Source organism: Rhinatrema bivittatum, chromosome 4, assembly GCF_901001135.1.
Source record: "Rhinatrema bivittatum chromosome 4, aRhiBiv1.1, whole genome shotgun sequence".
Lineage (NCBI taxonomy): Eukaryota > Metazoa > Chordata > Amphibia > Gymnophiona > Rhinatrematidae > Rhinatrema > Rhinatrema bivittatum.
The window spans coordinates 416,229,641-416,250,598 of NC_042618.1; the positions used below are offsets into that span (position 1 = coordinate 416,229,641).

Consider the following 20,958-nt stretch of genomic DNA (forward strand, 5'->3'; position numbering starts at 1 on the left):
AAAGGGAAAACGCCAAACCAACAATATGAAAAATAATCAATATGAGAGACCAAGGAGTAGGGAGAAAGAGAGACATTATAGCATACAGTTGAGTTCTTCATTTGAGCACTAATCTAAGTGGAAAATAGTATTTGTACTCCCATACTGTCTAAGGAGCCTAATAGCTAGTAAAAATGGATCCTCAGTTCCATCAGCATCTCATTTATCTAAACTCTTCAATAAGAGTTTTGATTTGTAGTCAACAGTTTCTAAGAATTGAAAAGGACTAATGGAGGTCCATATTCAGACACAGTCCGGATAGCAAAGTTAGCCAGATAAACTTATCCGGCTAACCTTGGAGGCATATTCAATAGTGCAGCCACACTATTGACTATAACTGGCCATCTTAAGCTATTTGGCCTCACCAGGCTTAGCTGGTGAAGTCAGCCAGCTAACTGTGAATATTGGAGTTAGCCAATTAACTTAGCTGGCTAACTCCGTTCCTCCCAGTTATGCCCCCCTGAATGTCCCTAACTTATCTGGCTAAGTTCTAGCCACCTAGCTTATTATCCTCCAAGAATTTAGTCAGATAGGTGCCCAAATATTAAGTTAGCCAGCTAAATGCTTTTGAATATGGACCTCATGGTCTTTATGAGTGGTCTGCATTCTTATACTCTTTTCTTGCCCTTGCATTGTCTATTTCGAGCTGCATTTGATTTCTACTGCTTTCCTTCTCTTGGGCTCACTCTTCTTTTGTTCTCTTTTTCCGTTTTCTCCTCGGCATTATACAAATGACTCTTACTCAGTATCACTCACTCTGTTTTTCTTGTTCTGACACAGGTGGGTCTGGTCATTTACAGCTTCAGGGGACGTCCTTGGATCTTGCTGAATCGCTCCAGCGATGAAACTGCAGTCCTGCAGCAAATCCAAAACATCCCATTTGAAGAACCCAGTGGAACATCTATTGGTAGATCTTCTGAAAAGGCTTTTTTGTCATGAAAGGGCTTTCTTGTCATGTGTATGACGGGTACTGGGGAGGTTCTGGAATTTGAAGGCCAGTATGGTCAAGTCATTATAGAGATGCCATGACATGATCATGAGCACTACAAACCTTTGCTCATGTTCTGTTTTTCCATCTTTCATTACAAAGCATTTTGAGATGTGCAGACCTGTTGGTGCAGCATTGCCATTAGATCTATTTTAGATGGACGCAGACTAATCCCATCTAGCCATGATTACATTAGCTTCCCCTCAAAAGAGAACTAGGAAAATCAGTCTAAATCAATCAAATGAAAACCAGTTATTATACAGCTATAAATCATAAAAGAAAAACAGTGCATGTGGCATAACACTGGAAGCAGGGCTACAAAGCTCAGCATCATTTGGGTTGGGTATTCATTGAAGAAACTTGATTAGAACAAAATGCCCCAGTGTACATGGAACTCAGGAATAAGGGAAAGAGAGCAGGGGGAAGGGAAGTGCAGAAGCATGTAACAGACAACAAGGGAATGTTATGAGAGACTTGCATTTAGAACCAAGACATATTCATGAGACTGGAGGTCTATAGGAGAGATTTGCAACAGTTTAAGGAGATGTCATGGGGGACTTGCAATAGAGGGTCAGACATAGGCCATAAGAGATTTGCAATGGATGAGGACTCAGGAGAGGGAGGATATCATAGGATCTTGCAATAGGAAACTAAGAGATAGGGCGCATATGACACAGAGGATCCTTTATACATATGTTCATTGATTTATAAAAGTTCAGGGGGTCTATGAACAGTGACGTCAATTCTTAGCAGACATCTGAACAAAAAGAGTTATAAATGAGGAAATATCTTGCTCTTGGAAGCTTGCATTGTGGCTCTGAAAGACAATTAGTATAATAGCTGGCCTCTGCCCGTCTATTGACAGAAAGTCAGATAAGGGCTTTCATTTCTATGGACATAGCGTGGTCTGCTTGGAAGGGTCAGGGCTATGGGCTCTTTGCTGCTCTCTTTCAGGAGAGGAATGAGGATTTTTAATCCACTGTGGTTGCCACTTACATTTCATCTGAAAACCTTTCTCTTCTCTAGGTGCAGCCATAGAATATAGTAAGAATTACATATTTACTCCCAGCTTCGGAAGGAGACCAGGTGTGCCGGGGATACTGGTGATACTGGCAGATGGCCGCTCCAGCGATGATGTCTTAGAGCCTGCTAGAGCAATAAAGGCAACTGGTAAATTCTCTTTCTCCTGCTGCCTTTGCTACTTACAATTTTTTCTTTTAAAGTGCTCAAGGGAAGCAGCTACAGCGAAAGTGGCAATATCTTTCTGAGCAGCCTGGATCAAGGGTATAGGGTGACTACTGAAGTTGGTGGTGCACCACAAAGTTTACTGCTGCCATGTGACCTACCTTCTGAGTTGCCTCCTCAGTCTGACATTAACAACAAAGACTGGGCCCAAATTGTCCCCTTTGACAAGCTAATCCACATTACATTGAGCCAGCCATTAATGATGATGTTACGCTGGGGAAGACAGTTCAGAGTGTTTGCAGCCTGAAGCGGTAGAGGAGCTTTACTTTATCAGTGGTGTTGGCAGTGAAGGTCAGCTCAAGGCATCTGCTGCCTAAGATAAGGGATGAGATGGCCCTTTCCCACCATCAAGGTACTCAAAAGGGATGCAGTCTCCAACTAACTTACCATACAAACTAACTTACCATACAAACTAACTTACCATACAAAACCAAAATTCAGATTCTGGTGTCACTTCAGTAACAGCTCTTCCCCTGCTCTTCAACCTTCCCTTTCCTCTCCTCTTCCTCTACACTGTCTCTTCTCTCCCTCTACCCCAACTGGCACCTCTAAGCCAGTCGGGCTGCAACTTAAAGCACTAGTGCCTCCTCCCCTCGGCAGCCTGTGGTGAAACATCCCCTTTGGAACCGTGGGGCTCTGTATCTACGGAGCCCCACATGGTTCAAACATCTGCTGTTAGAACTGCATGGGGCCACAGAGTTCTAACCGCAGAGACTCACAGTTCAAACACAGGATGTTTCACTGCAGAGCTGCAGAAGGAAGGTGCTGCTGGTATTTAAGCTGCAACCCAACCAGCTTAGAGGTGCCGGTTGGGGCAGAGGATGATCAGGGAAAGAATGGGACTAAGGGGAAGAGCAGAGGAAAATGGGAGGCAGAGATAGGTGGGGGGGGGGGGGGTTTGGCTAGGTTTGCCAACTTTCAACTGTGAAAAGTCTGAACACTTGGACCCGAAGAGTAAATGTTTTGTGTATGTCTTTCCACTTAACTCTTTATTTTAAATATGCAGCCCACTACCAACTCTGTCCCTCCTACCCTCTATTTTGTCTTTTTTACTTGATATCGCACCTCTTTACCCACCACTGCCATCCCAGGGCCAGTGCAAGGATATTAGGTTCACTAGGCAAAGCTTACAGCCTTGCATGACCCTTCCCCACACACAATTAAAAACTGTTGTGACTGCACCTAGCTTAACGACGGTATAGAAAAGACTTTAAATAAAATAAATAAATACAAATGAAAAATTATGCAGTTATAATAGATTCAAAATATACTCTTCTGAGGTAAAAATATCACAGCACGTATATTATGAGGCCCACATTCAGCTGCTATGGCTCTGCTAATTAGCTGGATATACTTATTTGGTTAACTAGTGTGACGTAGCCACGCCGCTGAATACATCTATTATCTTAAAGTTAACTGGATAAATATATCTGACTAACTTTAGGACAGCCCTATGGCCCGACCAGAGTTAGTTGAATAAATTGGCTAACTCTGAATATCAAGTTAGCTGGTTAACATATCGGGCTAACTTGAATCCTCACTGACCACCCATTCTCTGCCCTTGACTTAGCTGGCTAAAAACTTAGCTGTAGCCAGATATTCAGAGGTGCCACTCAGCTGGATTAGTAGTATTTATCCAGCTGAGTGCCATTTTGAATATTGGCCTCTCCATTTACACATACTGTTGTGGTGCAAACTAGAAAACTTTGCAAAAAAAGACACTTGGAGCCCATTTAATATTAGGCCTATTGTGACATGTGTTGGGTGTCAGCTTGCCCATTAGAAAGTCATGAATGAACAAATTATAATATAGTAAACCCTCCCAAACCAAAACAGCACTAATTGCCAGTACTCAAGCAGTAACAACCTTACCTAAGAAAAGGCAACACTGCAAATATTACTCCAGACTCTAAACACCAATACACCACCTATTAGGAAAACAGAACAAGCCAGGCTGCTATAGATCCCTACAAAGAAACTATGCACTAGTAGAATACCTTACTTCAGTCACAAATGCAGAACACAGGCAGATTCTCACCAAATACAGAAAAAAAGTGATTATAAGGTATAAATAGAAACATGCAATTGAAAACCGCAACAAGCCAGACTCTGTATATCATTGTTTAATTGGTTATTCTTTTCTCTGACTATGTTACTTAAGGTTTCATAGATGTTCATGGTTCCATGTAATGCCTATAGGCAAGTTTTTTGTTCATTGTAAACCGGTTTGATTTGCATCTAATGTAGGAAGATCGGTATATAAAAACTAAAAATAAATAAAATAAATCATTCAAGAACTGAAAAACAGAAACATCACCATTCCTCACAAAATCAATAAAACCATGAAATATAAAACATCATCATAATAAAACCATTCTAATAAAAAGAACAAATCTTTCAAAACAGAATAATGTCATCTAATTGAATGTATCATTTCTTGACTATAACTGTACACACCAGATGGGCCAAATAATCTTTTTTTGTTATCACCTACTATGTTACTATGTATTTCATTTTGAAAAATGTTAATTTATAAATATTTATATCGAAGGTTGCGATTAATTAATCAGCATAACGATGTAAATTTGCCTCCGTAAATTTCCTAAAGCACAAATCCAAAATATTTATAGTACATATTTTAGTGGCAGTGCTATGGCTGCTGTGCAGAGGAATCTGGATTTGATTCCCGACTCGAGTCATTTGTTATCTGGGTCAGCCCAGGATGTGGATGCTGTGGAGGAAGCACTCACAGCACTGGGAGGGAAGGAATCATAGTCATTGATAATGGTGACATCTAGTGGCTGGAATTAAGGCCTGTGAGTGCTGGATTCTAGAAGGATCTGGAACTTGGCCCCTGGTCGAAGGCCGTTGCTGTGATGACTGGACTAAAACTAGTTGGGCGGGAATATAAAATAGGAGAAAATTCTCTGGAAACTTGTAAATGAAGGCTCATGGTGCCACATCCCAGCCCTTGTTCCAATAGAGCTGGAAGCCCAACGGGGGTGGAAAGGAACTGCCATGCCCCCAAAAACTATATTTCAGTGCTTTTATTCAGCAGATAGCTTTAGGGGTTTTTCAAAGCAGAATTTGAAAATTTGCACCATAAAGATAGTGGGGGGGGGGGGGGGGGGGGGTTATGAGGATGGGCTGTGAGGTAAGGCCACTCTTGATTGCTTCTGTTTCGGTGCTTCAGGGATCCGAATTTTGGCTGTGGGATTTGATGGAGCAGACCGAGAGCAGCTGCGTAGGATCGTCACGAACCAAAACCAACAGAACGTCTTCTTCGTCAAGGATTCAGAGGGCTTGTCACAGCTGGAAGGCAGCCTCATGAGCGCCCTCTGCAGTAGTGCAGCTCAGCAGGTAAGAAAGTTAAAAAGTGGCCATTATAGGAAACCGGGCCAATGTGTGACCATCTCATGGTCTCCCCTACCCTGCACCTAGGATTTATGCAAGTGTTATGGCTCCCCAGCATGGACCTAAAACCTGGAGTCTATATCTGTTTCTAGCTGTCCGTAGTATTTTGGGTAGATTATGAGAATTTACAGATGATGGGAGTGGGAAGCCAATGGTAGTTTCAGACTGCTAGGGCTTACTCTTTCTTCAGGGAGAAGAGGGTGGAAAGTGACATTCTCCTCTTCCGCTCTGTTGCTGGTAAGCTCTCAGGGACAGGAAGCAGCAGTCTGCTGGACCACAGAGGGATCTTGTTACTCTTGAAGATCATGTGGTATCTCCCTCTGCCTCTATTTATTAGAAACATCCTGATGAAACAATAAAGAGAAATATTATGTAATAAATTTCAGAAATTGATGCTGTGACTTTGACCACCTGAGCCAGACTTTAACAGTGAATTCTGTTCTTTTCCCTCACTCCCTTCTCTGTTAAACAGGAGCAATGCACCGTCCAGTGTCCAAGGGTGAGTTACATTGTATCGTCGCTACTCTTATGTGCTTGATGAGAATTCAAAATAGTAAGAACTATCTTTAAGATCTGTGGACCCTTACTGCTGTGGGGAGGTTGGCCCAGCCTACGGGGCAGACCCCATAGGCCCTCACTAACAGCTGGCAGAGCTACGCAGGAGTCAGACGGAATAGGAGCGTCACCTATATCAACCCCTTTCCCCTTGGATGGATCCCTTGGGTTCTGGGGGTCAGCAGATCTTAAGCGAGCATCTCTTTGGAAATGGCATAGGCGAGTATCCAGGGCCAGGGCAGGCGGCAAACAAGAATAGTTAATGTCCAGGCAAGGATCAGAGGCAGGTGACACATAAGAATGATCAATGTCCAGGCAAGGGTCAGATCTAGAAGTCAGTCCCAGGGAAGGCAAAGAGGTGAGGCAAGACAGAACTGGAGAAACAAGGCAGGCTGGGCTGGAGAGGCAATGGCAGGAAGCAGGAATGCAGGAACCAAGAGCGTCAACATACACTACACACAACCGATGCAGGAGACCTATTGCTGAGGTGAAGAGCAGATGTTCAGTGAACCCTTATATAGGCAATCGATGATGACATCATCCAAGGGCGCCGTGGCCTTTTCCCACCACGGCCTCTTTAAATGCTGTAAGGCTGGGCGTGAGCCTGCCTAGTGAGAAGCATCAGAGGCAGGAGTCCCAGTGGCATCCTGCCATATGCACAAGCTTCATCGGGTGGGAGGAGGCCCACTGTGTGCGGCATCAGAAGGTGAGTGCGGTGGCTTGCAGGGACATCCTGCAAGCCGCCAAACATAACACCGTCAACCTCAGGAACACCTACTGATATTAAAATGAAGTTAAAGTTCCTTCAGCTCACAGAGATCTCACCTTAGCCTGCACCCTGGCAAACTGTACAGAGCCTGTCAGCACCAGTAATTAGGGATGCATGAAAAATTTGAGGTCAAACTTGAACCAAGTACATTTCATCCTGGTTCCTAGGGGCAATTTGTTGAATCTGGCAAAATTCTGACTAAATTTGATGAGGATTTACTAAATTTTGCCTGAATCCACAGTGAATCTGCCCACTTCAGGCCCTGCAAACTGGGTGAATCTGCTCTAAAGGAGTTGCTTATTTCAGGGGTTTCCATCATAATTTTTGTTTTAATTTGCTGAACTCATTTGACAAACCTGCAAACTTCTAATGGATTGGTAAACTAATTAGCAAATTTTTGTTAAATAATTCTTTACTTGACTCTACTTGTAATCTCTGTTCCTTCTAAGCTGTGTATGTGTGTGTGTGTGTGTGCACACAGGTCGTGAACATTGCGCACATAGCAAAACATAATGCACAAAAGAAATCCCAATATCATTTGCATTATACTGACTTATAGTGCACAAATTTGAACTTGGCTTATAAAAAGTTGCACAGAAAGAACATTATTGCTCATAGTCGTTCAAAAATAGTGTAATGACTGCTTCTACTGCCATCTAGTGGACAGATAATTTAAATTCACTTTAACGTCGGTAATAATAATATTTAATACGCCACCCTGGTGATTTGCTACCCTAAGACTCTACACTCCCACTAGAATGTGCCGATCTCCCAGCCAGCATTTATTTGATATTCTGCATCCAAGTCAGGCACGTCTCTCAGTAACATGGGAAAGAGCATTTTCCATACCCATCCTCTGGAACTCACTTCCTTTGCAACTCCACAGTACAGAAGACTCTAAAGACTTCAAGAAACCTTTTAAAACATTTTTGTTCACAGCGGTTTTTACATCTGTCAGTGACTAACCACTTCAGAAGTCCTCTAACTATATTATGCCTCTCCTTTTCTCCCCCTATCTTCACCCCAAGCAAAGACTCCAAAACATAGTGTTTCTTCCCCCTAAGCAATGACGCCTAAATCCTGTTATAAGTTTCCCCTCACCCTCTTTTAAGCCATCCTGATATTTGGAGGGTGTGGGCTATAAATAATTTTAAATATATAAATAAATACTTGCCTGGTGCTGCGAGCATGTTGTCATTCCATTCACAGGAGGGTCCTGTGAGTGACTCATTCACCTCCTGATGCTGCCTGTGTCTTGCTGCCTCTACCTGCAGCTGGAAAGTTGCCCCCAATCCCCTATGTGGGTGGGTGCCGCAGTCTTTCTGGTACTGCTGCTTCCTGGCGGGGAGTCTTCTCCGGCTTTGTGGCAGAACGCCGCCACTACGGCTCCTGCTCCTGCTGGCATGGCTAAGCGCGAGTGTACATCCAGGATTTAAAGGACCCACGACGGGAAGTGCCACAGCACCTCCTGATGATGTCATCTCCTGGCAGCCCTATAAAAGGGATTTTCAGTTTTTGCTTCTGGCCTTTGCAAGATCTTTTGTTTCCTGTCTTCATTGTTGGAGGTCCTCCAAGTCTTCGTTCCTGTGATGTTCTTGGTCTCTCATCGTGTTCCTATGTCTTCTGAGTCCTGGTCTAGTCTTTGGAGTCTTCCAATTTCTGAATTCGAGTTCCTAAGTCTGAGTCCGAGTTCCTGAGTCTGAGTCCGAGTTCCTGAGACTGAGTCCAAGTTCCTGAATTTGAGTTCCTGAATCCTGTTCCTGGTCTTCAGAGTTCTAGTTCCAGCTTCTGTCTTGTTTCAGGTCTTTCAGTCCAGTGCCTGCGCCGCTATTGGCGTGGTTCGCATCCAGCCTTGGGGTTGTTTAGGGTGCGCAGCGGCACCAGGCTCTCTCAGAACCTTTGTCATGTTTCCAAGTCCTGAGCTTTTGTCTAGTTCCAAATCCTGAGCCTTTATCTTGTTCCAAGTCTTTAGCATCTTGTCCACATCTCCAGAGTCTTCTTCTAAGTCTTCAGCCTTTGTCTGTCCTCGTGCACAAACCGCTTTGCATCTGCAGTTTGAAAGGGCTTTCGAGTGGCTGGAGGGCTACCCCTGAGACCAGCATTGCATTGCTGGGTCTCAGTTCCTGGTACGTTTTGGTCATCCAAACGTTCCTGTTCCAAATTGAGTGTTCCTGTTTCCAAGCCAAGAGTATTCCTGTTTCAGCCAGCCCATGCCTGGATGCGTTTTTTTCCGCCAGTGGCATGGACCATGGCCAGCTCCGGGGTTGCACAGGTCACATTGCGGCACAGGGGCTCATGCTCTTGAGCATGTTCAACTCTTTACATGATTATTCACATGGTTACAGTGCCCCTCACTGAGACAATTGACATTCTAAATTTGAGCACAGAGAGCTGAAGAGCACCGTCTTCAAAGGGATTTTGTCAGATAACTATGTAGTTTCCCAGCTAAATTACCCTAGATGAAAATTGTCCATCTCCAAGCAGCTAAAAGCTCACCCAAGCTTTCACAACATGCATCCTTTGAGTCGGATTAAAAAGAACTGTACCTGGGGGGGGGGGGTGAGTGGGGACGGTGTTTAGGTTGGGAGAGTAAACAGTATACGCACACATAGGTATCTGTGCTGTTTTGCCCCCATGTCACTAAATGTAAAGAAAGTGGGTCCACGTATGCGGGCATAATGTGTACATATAAGCCTTATTCAATGGGAAACTATCCACATTGTTTCCCTTTGGGAACTGCCTAGAAGGTGCATGGGTAGAAAAGTATCCCCTCCCCCCCCCCCCCCTTCTTCCCCACTTGCTTTGCAGCCGTACAGGCTACTGGAAATTAAGCCCCTATCCTCCTTGCCCTGAGTGAATTGGTCAAGGCAGCACAAGAAGTAGGATCATCAGGAGGTCCATATTCAAAAGATTTGTCTGGATATCTTACCCACCATGGCAAAGACGTGAACAGAAAGAGAAAAAAAATCTGGCCTGGCACGGGCAGCCCAAAGAGCGGTCCTTGCCCTCTCTCCCATGTACTCCTACCATGACACTGTGTGTGGTTAGAGGTTGTAAGATTCTTGGCTAGATGATCTGTTTTTTGTGGTTTTTTTTAACCTTGGTGCCTCTACAATCACCCAAAATTAACTCCGTGCGCTACTTATATATGCAGCCAGCCAGGGATGGAGGTATCAGTAGTTAAACAATGCAGACACAAAGGGACTCTTTCAGAGCAGAGTCAGTGCAGTCACAACTTCCTCCTGCGCAGAGTTCACATTCCTAAAACACTATACCAGGGGTGGCCAGCCAGCGTCTTGCAAGCCACATGCGGCTCTTTCGAGGTTAACATGTGGCTCCCAATTGCTGATGAGCACACAACTGGGTTGTCTGTCTCCTAAAAGCAGTGATCCTTTCCCTTCTCAGCAGCTGGCTCAGTTGGAGGTGGTAATCTTACAACTTCTGCCTGAGCCAGCTGCTATTAATAGGGAGGATCGCCACACTCATAGGACTCAGAATGGAGTGTTGACTCTGTGTGTGTGTCTTTGTGTCTGAGAGAGAGAGAGTGGAAGGGTTTTGTGTGTGTCTGGGAGAAAGAGAAAGAGAATGTGAGTGGAAGATTTTTGTGTGTGTTTTTACTGGGGGAAAAGAGAGTGGAAGGGTTTTGTTATGTGTGTTTGTCTGGGAGAGAGAGCGAGTGGAAGGGTTATGTGTGTGTTTGTTTGAAAGAGAGAGGAAAGGTTGTGTGTGTCTGAGTCTGGGAGAGAGAGAGTGTGGAAGTGGTGTGTTTGTGTGTGTATCTGGGAAAAAGAGAGTATGTAAGGTTTATGTTTGTGTGTGCGCACTTCTGCATCTGGGAGTGAGAGAGTGGAAGGATTGTATGTATATGTGTCTGTGAGAGAGAGAGAGTGGAAGTGGTGTGTTTGTGTGTGTATCTGGGAGAGAGAGAGTGTGTAAGATTTATGTTTGTTTGTGCGCACTTCTGCATCTGGGAGAGAGAGAGTGGAAGGATTGTATGTATATGTGTCTGTGTCTGGGAGAGAGAGAGAGTAGAAGGGGTGTGTGTGTGTTTGGGAGAAGAGAGAGTGTGGAAGGGTTGTATGTGTGTATTCACGCTTCTGTGTCTGGGGAAGAGAGAGAGTAGAAGGGATGTGTGTAAGTGTCTCTTTATGTCTGAGAGAGAGAGAGTTGGCCTTTTCTTTTGGAGGGTTGCCTCTGTATCGCTCCATGGTGAGACCGCACCTTGAATACTGTGTACAATTCTGTGTACAATTCTGTGTACAATTCTGGTCGCCGCATCTCAAAAAAGATATAATTGCGATGGAGAAGGTACAGAGAAGGGCGACCAAAATGATAAAGGGAATGGAACAGCTCCCCAATGAGGAAAGACTAAAGAGGTTAGGGCTTTTCAGCTTGGAGAAGAGACGGCTGAGGGGGGATACGATAGAGGTGTTTAAAATCATGAGAAGTCTAGAACGAGTAGATGTGAATCGGTTTTTTACTCTTTCGGATAGTAGAAAGACTAGGGGGCACTCCATGAAGTTAGCATGGGGCACATTTAAAACTAATCGGAGAAAGTTCTTTTTCACTCAGCGCACAATTAAACTCTGGAATTTGTTGCCAGAAGATGTGGTTAGTGCAGTTAGTATAGCTGTGTTTAAAAAAGGATTGGATAAGTTCTTGTAGGAGAAGTCCATTACCTGCTATTAATTAAGTTGACTTAGATAATAACCACCGCTATTACTAGCAACGGTAACATGGAATAGACTTAGTTTTTGGGTACTTGCCAGGTTCTTATGGCCTGGATTGGCCACTGTTGGAAACAGGATGCTGGGCTTGATGGACCCTTGGTCTGACCCAGTATGGCATGTTCTTATGTTCTTATGTACCCCTCGAAAGGTATGGTGGCTCTCTGCTACAGTGAATTCTGGGTTTTGGCTGTTGATGTGTGAAAGTTTGGCCAGCCCTGCACTATACCAAGGCTGGACTGCATGAGCAACTTGTGTGTAGCAGTGAATTCATTATAACACTATCCTGGGTGCATCATTCAATCACATTTTGTTTTTTGGTGTTTCAGGGTGAAAAAGGAGAAAAAGGAGAAAACGTAAGTATTAAATCATTTTTGTTAAATGTAATCTATTTCACCATGTATAAAATCACAGTATCCTTCAGAGGCATCACACAATACTTTCAAAGTGGGAAATGTAACCCACCTGCTACCTGTTTTGGTTAGGATGGAAAATATCATATTTAGAGATGCAGTAATCAGTGCTGTGTGCTGAGAATAGTTTGTTCTGCTATATTAGCAGATCAAGTTATGGCCCAGAAGGAAACATGGAGCAAAGAGAAATAGAGAGTGAATGGCAGAAAGGGAAAAGGGAGATGAAAGGGACTGGAGGGGTTTGCACATGTTCTCCTCGCCTAGTAACAGGCGGCGTCATTTGGCATAGGTTTGAGGTACTGTCAGGAGGGAAACGTGTCCCTCCTGCCTGTGAAGGGGAAGACCCTCCAGAATCATGAGGTGAGTTTCCGGAAGGGTGGGATTAGCCTGGGATCTTATTGAGGGTGGGGCTGCGAGAGTATCATTTTACCGCGTCGGAGAGAAAGTATGGCAATGGGGGGACATGAGGGGTGTTTACGGTATTGAGCCTTAGGGAGAGTGGATTTAAAAGAATCAGGGTTTCGGGGAATCGCAGACGAGGGGGAGCATTTTAAATATAGGCAATCAAAGTTTCAGCCCAAATCTGGGCTCCTCATGTAACATCCCCCTCCCCCCCCCACACACACACCCCTATACCAGAGATCAGCTTCAGAGGGTGGCTTACATCAATTGGCAGTAGGGATGTGCAGCAGGGATGGATTCATCCCATTTGGTATTCTTATTCGTCGGGACCCAAATCCGTGCATCCGTTCTTGGGGGACCCCGATCCGTTCATTAGTTACATATGTATTCGTTTCCCAAAATAAACCCCATCCCAACCCTTTAAATTTAATTAACTACAACCCCCACCCTCCTGACCCCCAGCAATGGACGGCCGGTGCCATCTTGTGCTCCTACCATGTGACAGGGGCTGACCAATGGCACCGGTAGCCCCTGTGACATAGTAAGGGCAAAGGCTATCGGTGCCATTTTGAATACCGGCAGCCGACGGCCCGAGTGCAGGAGATCGCTCCAGGACCCCCGCTGGACCACCAGGGACTTTTGGCAAGTCTTGGGGGGGTCAGGAGGGTGGGGGTTTATTCGTTAGTGATACTTGTATTCGTGGGGGTTCGCCATATGTTTTATGACCCCCACGAATACAACAAACATGGCATATACATTGCGGATTGCCAATACGTTGCAAATGAATGCACACCCCTAATTGGCAGGGAGGTACCAAGAAACAGCAAGTGTCGCAGGAGATAGATCAACTTATGGAATGGGCAAAGGTGCATCTCCAGATGATCTCAGCCTCACATATTGCAGGCAAAGACAACATAAGAGCAGACCTTCTCAGCAGGGAGAGTCTGGACTCAGGAGAGTGGGCGTTGTCAGATGAGGCGTTTCATCTGATTCTGGATCACTGGGGTCTCCCATTCCTAGACCTACTGGCGACTTCTCGCAATGCAAAAGTTCCACAATTCTTCAGCCGCAGGAGAGATTCGAAGTCATTGAGGATCAATGCCCTAGTGCAGGAGTGGCTGGAAGACAAGTTCCTGTATGTCTTTCCTTCGTGGCCCATTTTGTGCAGATTGATTCGAAAAATCGAATGCCATAGAGGGATGGTGCTCTTGGTCGCCCCAGATTGGCCCAGGAGGCTGTGGTATGCAGATCTGCAGAGGCTCCTGGTGGATTCGCCTCTTTGACTCCCAGCGCATAGGAACCTATTACAGCAGGGACCTGTCCTTCACGAAGATCCATCTTGATTTTGTCTTACGGTATGGCCCTTGAGTGGGCTTGATTGCTGAAACGTGGATACTCAGTGGCAGTGATTTCCATTTTGGTTATTTTTATTTATTTACTGTTTTTTCTTGACCGACCGACCATCATGAGAGATATCATGCCAGTTTACATGTAACAGGGGAGAACGAAGTAGGAAAAGAGCAGTTACAAAAAACAGGGTCATGAATAACTGGAAGGTGCATGAGGAAGATGCACGGAAAAGGAGAGCATCAGGCATGAAGGAGAAGGCAAACTTAAATACACAGTAGCAAATTTAAATATACAATAACAAACATAAATACATGATATGTGTCCCAAACTTAGGTTGGGATGTAAATGCACAGGTAGATGGGGGCATGTAGAAACGTATAGGATAGTTGAGTAAACCAAGTATAACACGAGAGTAGTTTAGAAAGTATGAGAACTGTATATAATACTAAATATAACATGAGTTTAAGTTAGAAAGTAGTAGGCCAGAAGGCACAGAAGATGCTTTACATACAAGAGAACAGAAGATGCTTTACATACAAGAGAATAAATCAAGGATTATATGGGGGGAGGATGAAGTAGGGAGAGGAATGAAAGGAACCTAAAATGAGCAGGAGAGGGTGCTAAAAAGTTCTCCACTTCCTTGGCCTATGTGTGAGTTTGGCAAGTGTTTGAGGCCAAGATCCTGCTCATTTTGGAATTTTTGCAGAATGGCTTGAATAAAGGTTTGGCCCTTAATTCCATAAAGGTGCAAGTAGTGGCTCTCACCTGTTTCAGGGGTCAAGTGAATGGAGGTTCCTTGTTGGCTCAACCTCATGTGGCCTGTTTCTTGAAAGGAGTGAAACATCTTCATCCTCCCTTGCGGTTTCCTGTACCCTTATGGAGTCTGACTTTTGTCTTGGATTTCTTAACGGATTTAGACTGATGCGTAGCCTGTCCTTGTGGTTACTGACCTTGAAAATGATGTTTCTTGTGGCAATTTGTTCTGCGTGGAGAGTTTCTGAGCTGCAAACCTTATCTTGCTGGGAGCCCTTCCTCCGGGTGACTCCAGGGGCGATACAGCTGTATATTGTTCCTTCCTTTTTACCGAAGGTGGTCACTGAGTTTCACTTGAATCAGTCCATCTCTCTGCCATCCCTGGACAGAGAAGAAGCCGAGAGGAGTATCGTCTGTTGTGACCCCTGGATGTCAAGAGACATATCATCTGGTATCTGGAGGTTTCTGAGCCGTTATGGAAAACAGATCGCCTATTTGTTCTTTCACAGCAGTACTAGATAAGGAGAACTGGCCTCTTGGGTTACAATAGCCTGCTGGATTAAGGAAGTAGTCATGGCAGCATACGTTGATGCTGGCAAGCCATTACCTAGTCAAGTTAGAGTTCAATCCACTAGGGCTCAGGCAGTATCGTGGGTGGAATTTAGGTTGCTGTCTCCCGTTGACAATTGCAGAGCTGCAACGTGGTCCTCCTTACACACCTTTTCCAGGTATTATTGCCTGGATATTCAGGCCTGAGAAGCCATGGCCTTTGCACGTGGGGTTTTGACTGGACTGTGGGCAGCCTCCTGCCCTATTCAGGAGTAGCTTGGACACATCTCACTTGTTCTGGATTCATCTGACTGGACACTACGAAATGAGAAATTACTACTTACCTAATAATTTCCTTTTCTTTAGGACAGTCATATGAATCCGGTTTCCCTCCCTTGGCTGCCGGATGATTGTTGTATGGTCCTCCTCTGTGACTACGTATGACAGGGATTACTGATAAGTGTTAGTCCAGTCCCTAGATTAATGTTATTACATTCTTATCTGAGCTCAGTGTTGCCTGTTGGCAGAGAATTGAAATGGTTCTCTGTTTTTAATCAAGTTTTTTGCTGGTCTGTACACAGTGGCTTTTGAAGAGAATACTGACGGGCTGATGTCACTGCAGGAGTATATATACTGTGACGTCAGTTTGCTCTGTCTCCATCTGCTGGTGGAGGTGCATAACCCACTTGTTCTGGATTCATCTGACTGTCCTAAAGAAAAGGAAATTAACAGGTAAGTAGTAATTTCTCATTCTCTTTATTTCACTTTTATTCATTTGTAAACCACTTTTATAAATTATGAAATCAGAAACAGAGAGGTGTACATAATCTAAAACAAAGCACAATCATTAGGGATGTACAGCCCACAATTTTTTGTTTATTTTCATTTTGAGGATGGGGGGGGGGGGTGTTTTTAAGGTTCATTTAATCTTTTTTTTTTTGCTTAGCAAACTGAAAAACAACATTAAACATGAAAAATAAAATCCAAGCAAAAAGAAACAGACATCCAACAGCCCTGGTTGGGCCTTCCTGGGCCCCTGTGACCCTCATGCTTGGGCCAAAAAATGGAGCCAGCCCAGAACCAGCCTATCCAGGGCATGCTGGGCCAACTCAGGTTTTGGCCTGGGAGCAGGGTTTCAGAGGCCTGGGGAAGCCCAGCCAGAGTTACTTGAGATCCATTTTCCCCCAAAATACCACAAATGTGAAAACACCCCAAAAAGTTTGGGGTACTTTTTTAGGAGGCTGTTTTTGGTTCATTCCATTCAGAATGAACCAAACATTGCTTCTTTTGTTTTCATTTTTGGCATTTGTTTGAAACAAATGCACATCCCTAATAATCACAAAAACGCCAATGATATATCACATCTGTATGCAAAATTGAATCCTTTTACATCTCCTATCTCCTACCACCTGGCCCTATATACTAACAATCTCGCTATCAGAATGAATCACTTTAAGGACTTAACACTTAATGTGGGACAACAGCCTAGCAATAGGTTATGAATTACCTGCTTCTCTACTTTTTGTGTAGGGGCAGAATGGTTTCCCAGGTTCTCCAGGCTCTCCAGGTCCTGTAGGACCACGTGGACCCCCAGGTGATGCTAAAGTGATCCAAGGAGAGAAGGGAGAGAAAGTAAGTAGTCACAAAATCTGTAATTCCAAGCGCTAAATAGTATCTTCTGTTGTCTTCCTCCCCTTGCCTCCAATTCTAATTCTGAGCCTTTTTTAAACAGCAATTCTGGTCATTCATACAACTAGGATTGCATCAGATTCCTCTCCTTGGAAACAAAGAGCCCGATATTCTAAAAGCACTGAGCCCCTCAATTTAGACACTTAAATTAGGTGCCTATTTTCAGCTGTTCTAAGACATCCTAATTTTGGGATGAATGCAATTTTAGGGACCTATGTTTTTAGGTCAGCTATTGCCTCTTCTAAACTAATTTGTTTATGTTCCCTAACTTTGTTCCTTCATTCTGGCCCCATTTTTGGCCTCACCTACTTTTAAGGCACCTATATTTTGACACCTTTTAATTATAACCTTCTAAATTTAGGCACTGGGCAGGAGAGATTTTTATTCAGGCAAGTCCAAGTATATCAGACTTTTAAAGCTAGGTGCCTAGGTCTTTTGTATATTGGGCTTAAAAACTTTGGAAAGGACATGTCTATTTTTTCTTCTGGATTATATATAATCCCAAATATGGATATACTTGATTTATCCAATGTTTTACACCAGCCTCTTTTTTCTGGGTCAGGAATAAGTTCCTATAGTATGTCCATACAAACTAAGCCCAATCCTCCAAAGCTTTATCATAGTCACAAAATGCAAAAATAAAATGAAAAAATAGTAGAAGAAAAACAAGAAACAAAACTTTTCCCTTGTACGCTGCTAGTCACAAAACCCCTGTTCCCAGAAGGTGGATATTACCACAGAGTTAGAGCAGGGCACATGGACAAGTAATTGCAGGGTGGTGGAGCAAGAGAAATCAAAGTGACACGTTGGTTAACCCAAGAGTTCTCGGTCTCAAACTCAGGCTACCAGAGAAAAACCTTAAAACATTAAAACAAATTAATAATTATTTGTATTTCTCTTTACGAAACAAAATCCTGAATTTCCTCTCTGCTTATGGGCAGGACAATTTTCAAAAGTCATTTACCTGTATAAATGGCTATTTCCCTGGATAAAATTGCTTCTATGCGGATAAAAGCAGGTGAGCTGGTCTACAATGCGCCTGTCTTTACCTGCATTTCTGTCAAGGCGTTCCCAGGGCTGGTTTACGCCAGGGGAGACAGCAGCACGGTACAGTTTTGCATTCTCAAAACCAGGCAAGTTGATTTTCAGGGAAAAAGTTATGCCCAGGAAAAGGAGGTGCAGATCCCTGCAGAATACTTTTCCTTGACAGGTACGGGGGAAAGTATGCATGTACTTTTCTTTTGAAAACTGGTGCAAAGGCAATGGGACAAAAAGTACCCGGAGGCTTTGCATCACAGCGCAGGGTTTGGAAATTTGCCCACAACCATGTGAGGTAACGTGACAATGAACTGTGTGCAAAGCCAAGGTTTTATGACGTAAATGAAATATTGTTGTTTTGTGCCAGGGTTTCCCAGGAGCAGATGGCATCCCAGGCACCCCTGGTCGTCCTGGAAACCCAGGTTCCCCAGGCCTGCCTGTGAGTAGCGGACCATTCTTCCTTTTCTTATGATTTGCTTGATCTGTTTTTAAATTCTGCTAAATAACAAAAAGTCACTAAAAGGGGTGACTTGTCTTCCTGTGGGCATAATATTTTGTAGGATTGAGGGTTTCGCTTCCAGGGCCTGACCAGTAGCGCAGACATGGAATTAAAAGTTTGGTTCCCTAGCTACTACACTGCCGACATATTTCTGCTGTTTGACTATGGGGTAGATTTTTGAAAGGTTTAACTTCACAAGTTAGCTGGTTAAACCTCTGCTTTCAAAAATGTTCCCCCACTGACAGACTACATTTAACCATCTAAATTCACAAAGTGACCAAATTTAGCTGGTCAAAAAAAGGACAGCTCCAGGGGCATTCCTTGGGTGAGCTTAAAACTTGGCTGGTTAACTCCGATTTTCAGCGCTAACTGAAGTGCAGAGCGGTAGCCACAGCTACACAAATAGCAGTCCTAAATCTAGTCGGTCAGCTTTGGCTGAAAATTTTCCGAACGATAACTGACTAAAATTAACTGGTTATCTTTATCGCTCGGTGGCTCTTTGAAAATTGACTGTGATGTAATTCCCAGAAAAACTGATCTGAGGAAGAAGTTCTAAGAATAAGATAATTTAAGATAAGCCACTGGTTTGAATGTGATTGGCAAGGTCTACTTATCAGTCTTTGTTTTCTGTGGCGTATCTCTTGACGTTCGCATCATGTAGCATATGGAAACAGAACAGTGGGTATTCCTAGCTCACCACTGGACTTTTCACCAACTTTCTTCTTTTATTTAACTTCTAGGGTGATCAAGGCTTACCTGGCTTGAAAGGAAATTCTGTAAGTCTAGCCATTACTTTGGTGTGAGAACAGTATTCCAGCCAGAGACACCAATGTTCCTTTTTACCATTGTTATCTTCTCATTCCAGGGTGAACGTGGGCCTTTTGGACCTGCTGGACTAAAGGGAGAGAAAGGAGAGCCGGTAGGTTACTAAAGGTTGTAAATAGCTAGAGCTAAACATACAAAGGTGGAACACAAACAGACTTTTCCTGCAAACTTACCTAAAATTAGTTAAACATTGGATTTGAGTAGCGGAGCAATGAAAATGCAGAGTTGCAACTAATGGTTATACTAAATTTTGCTGGAATCTTTTGACTTTAGGTCTTGGACTGATTAATCCTAGCTGTATTCCTTGGCCCTGTCAAGTGTGATAACAAGCATCATGACCAATGGAATTCAGTATCCTGTAAAAATATAAACTCATTTCCAGTAGGTATTCTTGAGTTAAGCACTGCAGAGAAAGTTCAGGTGCATAATACAGATTTTTGGATCCTTTGTTGTGTGCAGGGAGACCCCAGTGGAGAAGGGCTGCCCAGCAGGAAAGGGGAACCTGGAAATCCAGTGAGTAACTTGTGCACTTTTCACATATTAGCTATTCAGTTGCAGACTGTGACTTCCATGGTAAGAGTGACAATTCCTAAAGTGTGATGACTTGGCGTAGCGCAGGAGATGGGACCCATGGCATTGCACCAGGCTCCAGAGAGGAGTTATGGTGCTTCTGTGACTGGCAGAGGAGCAACATCAAAATATCCATTTTGCCAGTCAAGCAGGTTGGCACTCTAGCTTTCGTTTTATTCACGGTACAGCACTGGGTTTCCCAACTTAAAGAACTCTCTGACTGCAGGCAGGTTTTCTGTAATCATGAGGATTAGACTATCCCTTTCTTCCACTCACCGTAACCTGTTCTGTGAGTGACTAGCTGTGATTTTGAAAGATGAAATGTCAAGACTGCACTATTTAAATGGGAACTCCACCAAAATCTATGGGATTTACCCCAGAACTGACAGCCTTTCCGATTCTCTAGGGGACTCCTGGTCAGCCTGGAACACCTGGACAGAGAGGAATTGCTGGAGATCCTGGTCTTCCAGGACCAACAGGGCGAACTGGTCCACAAGGACCCTCAGGACTTTCTATCAAGGTATGCCTTTTCCTTCTCCTGTTATATAAGTTAATGCTTGAAACAAAACATACAAAGAGAGACACACAGGCAAGCAACAGTGCATACACCACAGAATAAAAAATTAAATAAATGTAAAATGATTGTATTTTTATTGTGTGGCTGAGTTGTCAGTTTGAAACACTGGTTTTTTAACTTGTGGATCAGGATCCATGCTTAACTCTTCAAAGCCATCGTATAGAAACCTCACTGGCTTTTCTTCAGAAAAAGTATTTAAGGTATGACAGGGTGGAAATGGACCTAGAAGTCATATTCTAGTCCTAAAATAAACAAGCCATTTTGAGACTTAGCTTCTATAGTGGCTCCGTGAGAGACAAAAGATGAGTATGACTGACATGATTTCCTCCCTTGACAATCTGATTGGGCTCCTGATGTGGTAAATCTTCCAGGGTTTTGCATCTCAATCTTCAGAAGTTACTTTAGTATCTCATATGTCATATTTTTCCTGTTCTAGGGAGACAAAGGAGAACGAGGTGAGAGAGTAAGTGAATTTCTTCTTTGCATGCATTAAAAGAGTGGGACTGTGTGTCTTTTAAGTTTCTCTTTGTAATGATGGTGGCTAGATTGGTTAGGA

General features: G+C 43.7%; 1 protein-coding gene across 1 annotated transcript in view; it reads left to right on the forward strand.

Annotated features, from left to right (window-relative positions):
• The window catches only part of COL7A1 (collagen type VII alpha 1 chain), a 350,074-nt gene that overhangs the window by 136,707 nt on the left and 192,409 nt on the right, over window positions 1-20,958 (forward strand). Inside the window, exons 28-39 of the mRNA XM_029597520.1 lie at window positions 820-946; window positions 2,054-2,197; window positions 5,466-5,632; window positions 6,159-6,185; window positions 12,067-12,093; window positions 16,735-16,836; window positions 18,299-18,370; window positions 19,171-19,206; window positions 19,296-19,349; window positions 19,715-19,768; window positions 20,232-20,345; window positions 20,839-20,865. Of these exons, the coding sequence (XP_029453380.1) occupies window positions 820-946; window positions 2,054-2,197; window positions 5,466-5,632; window positions 6,159-6,185; window positions 12,067-12,093; window positions 16,735-16,836; window positions 18,299-18,370; window positions 19,171-19,206; window positions 19,296-19,349; window positions 19,715-19,768; window positions 20,232-20,345; window positions 20,839-20,865 (951 nt within the window). The remainder of the gene's footprint in view (window positions 1-819; window positions 947-2,053; window positions 2,198-5,465; window positions 5,633-6,158; window positions 6,186-12,066; window positions 12,094-16,734; window positions 16,837-18,298; window positions 18,371-19,170; window positions 19,207-19,295; window positions 19,350-19,714; window positions 19,769-20,231; window positions 20,346-20,838; window positions 20,866-20,958) is intronic.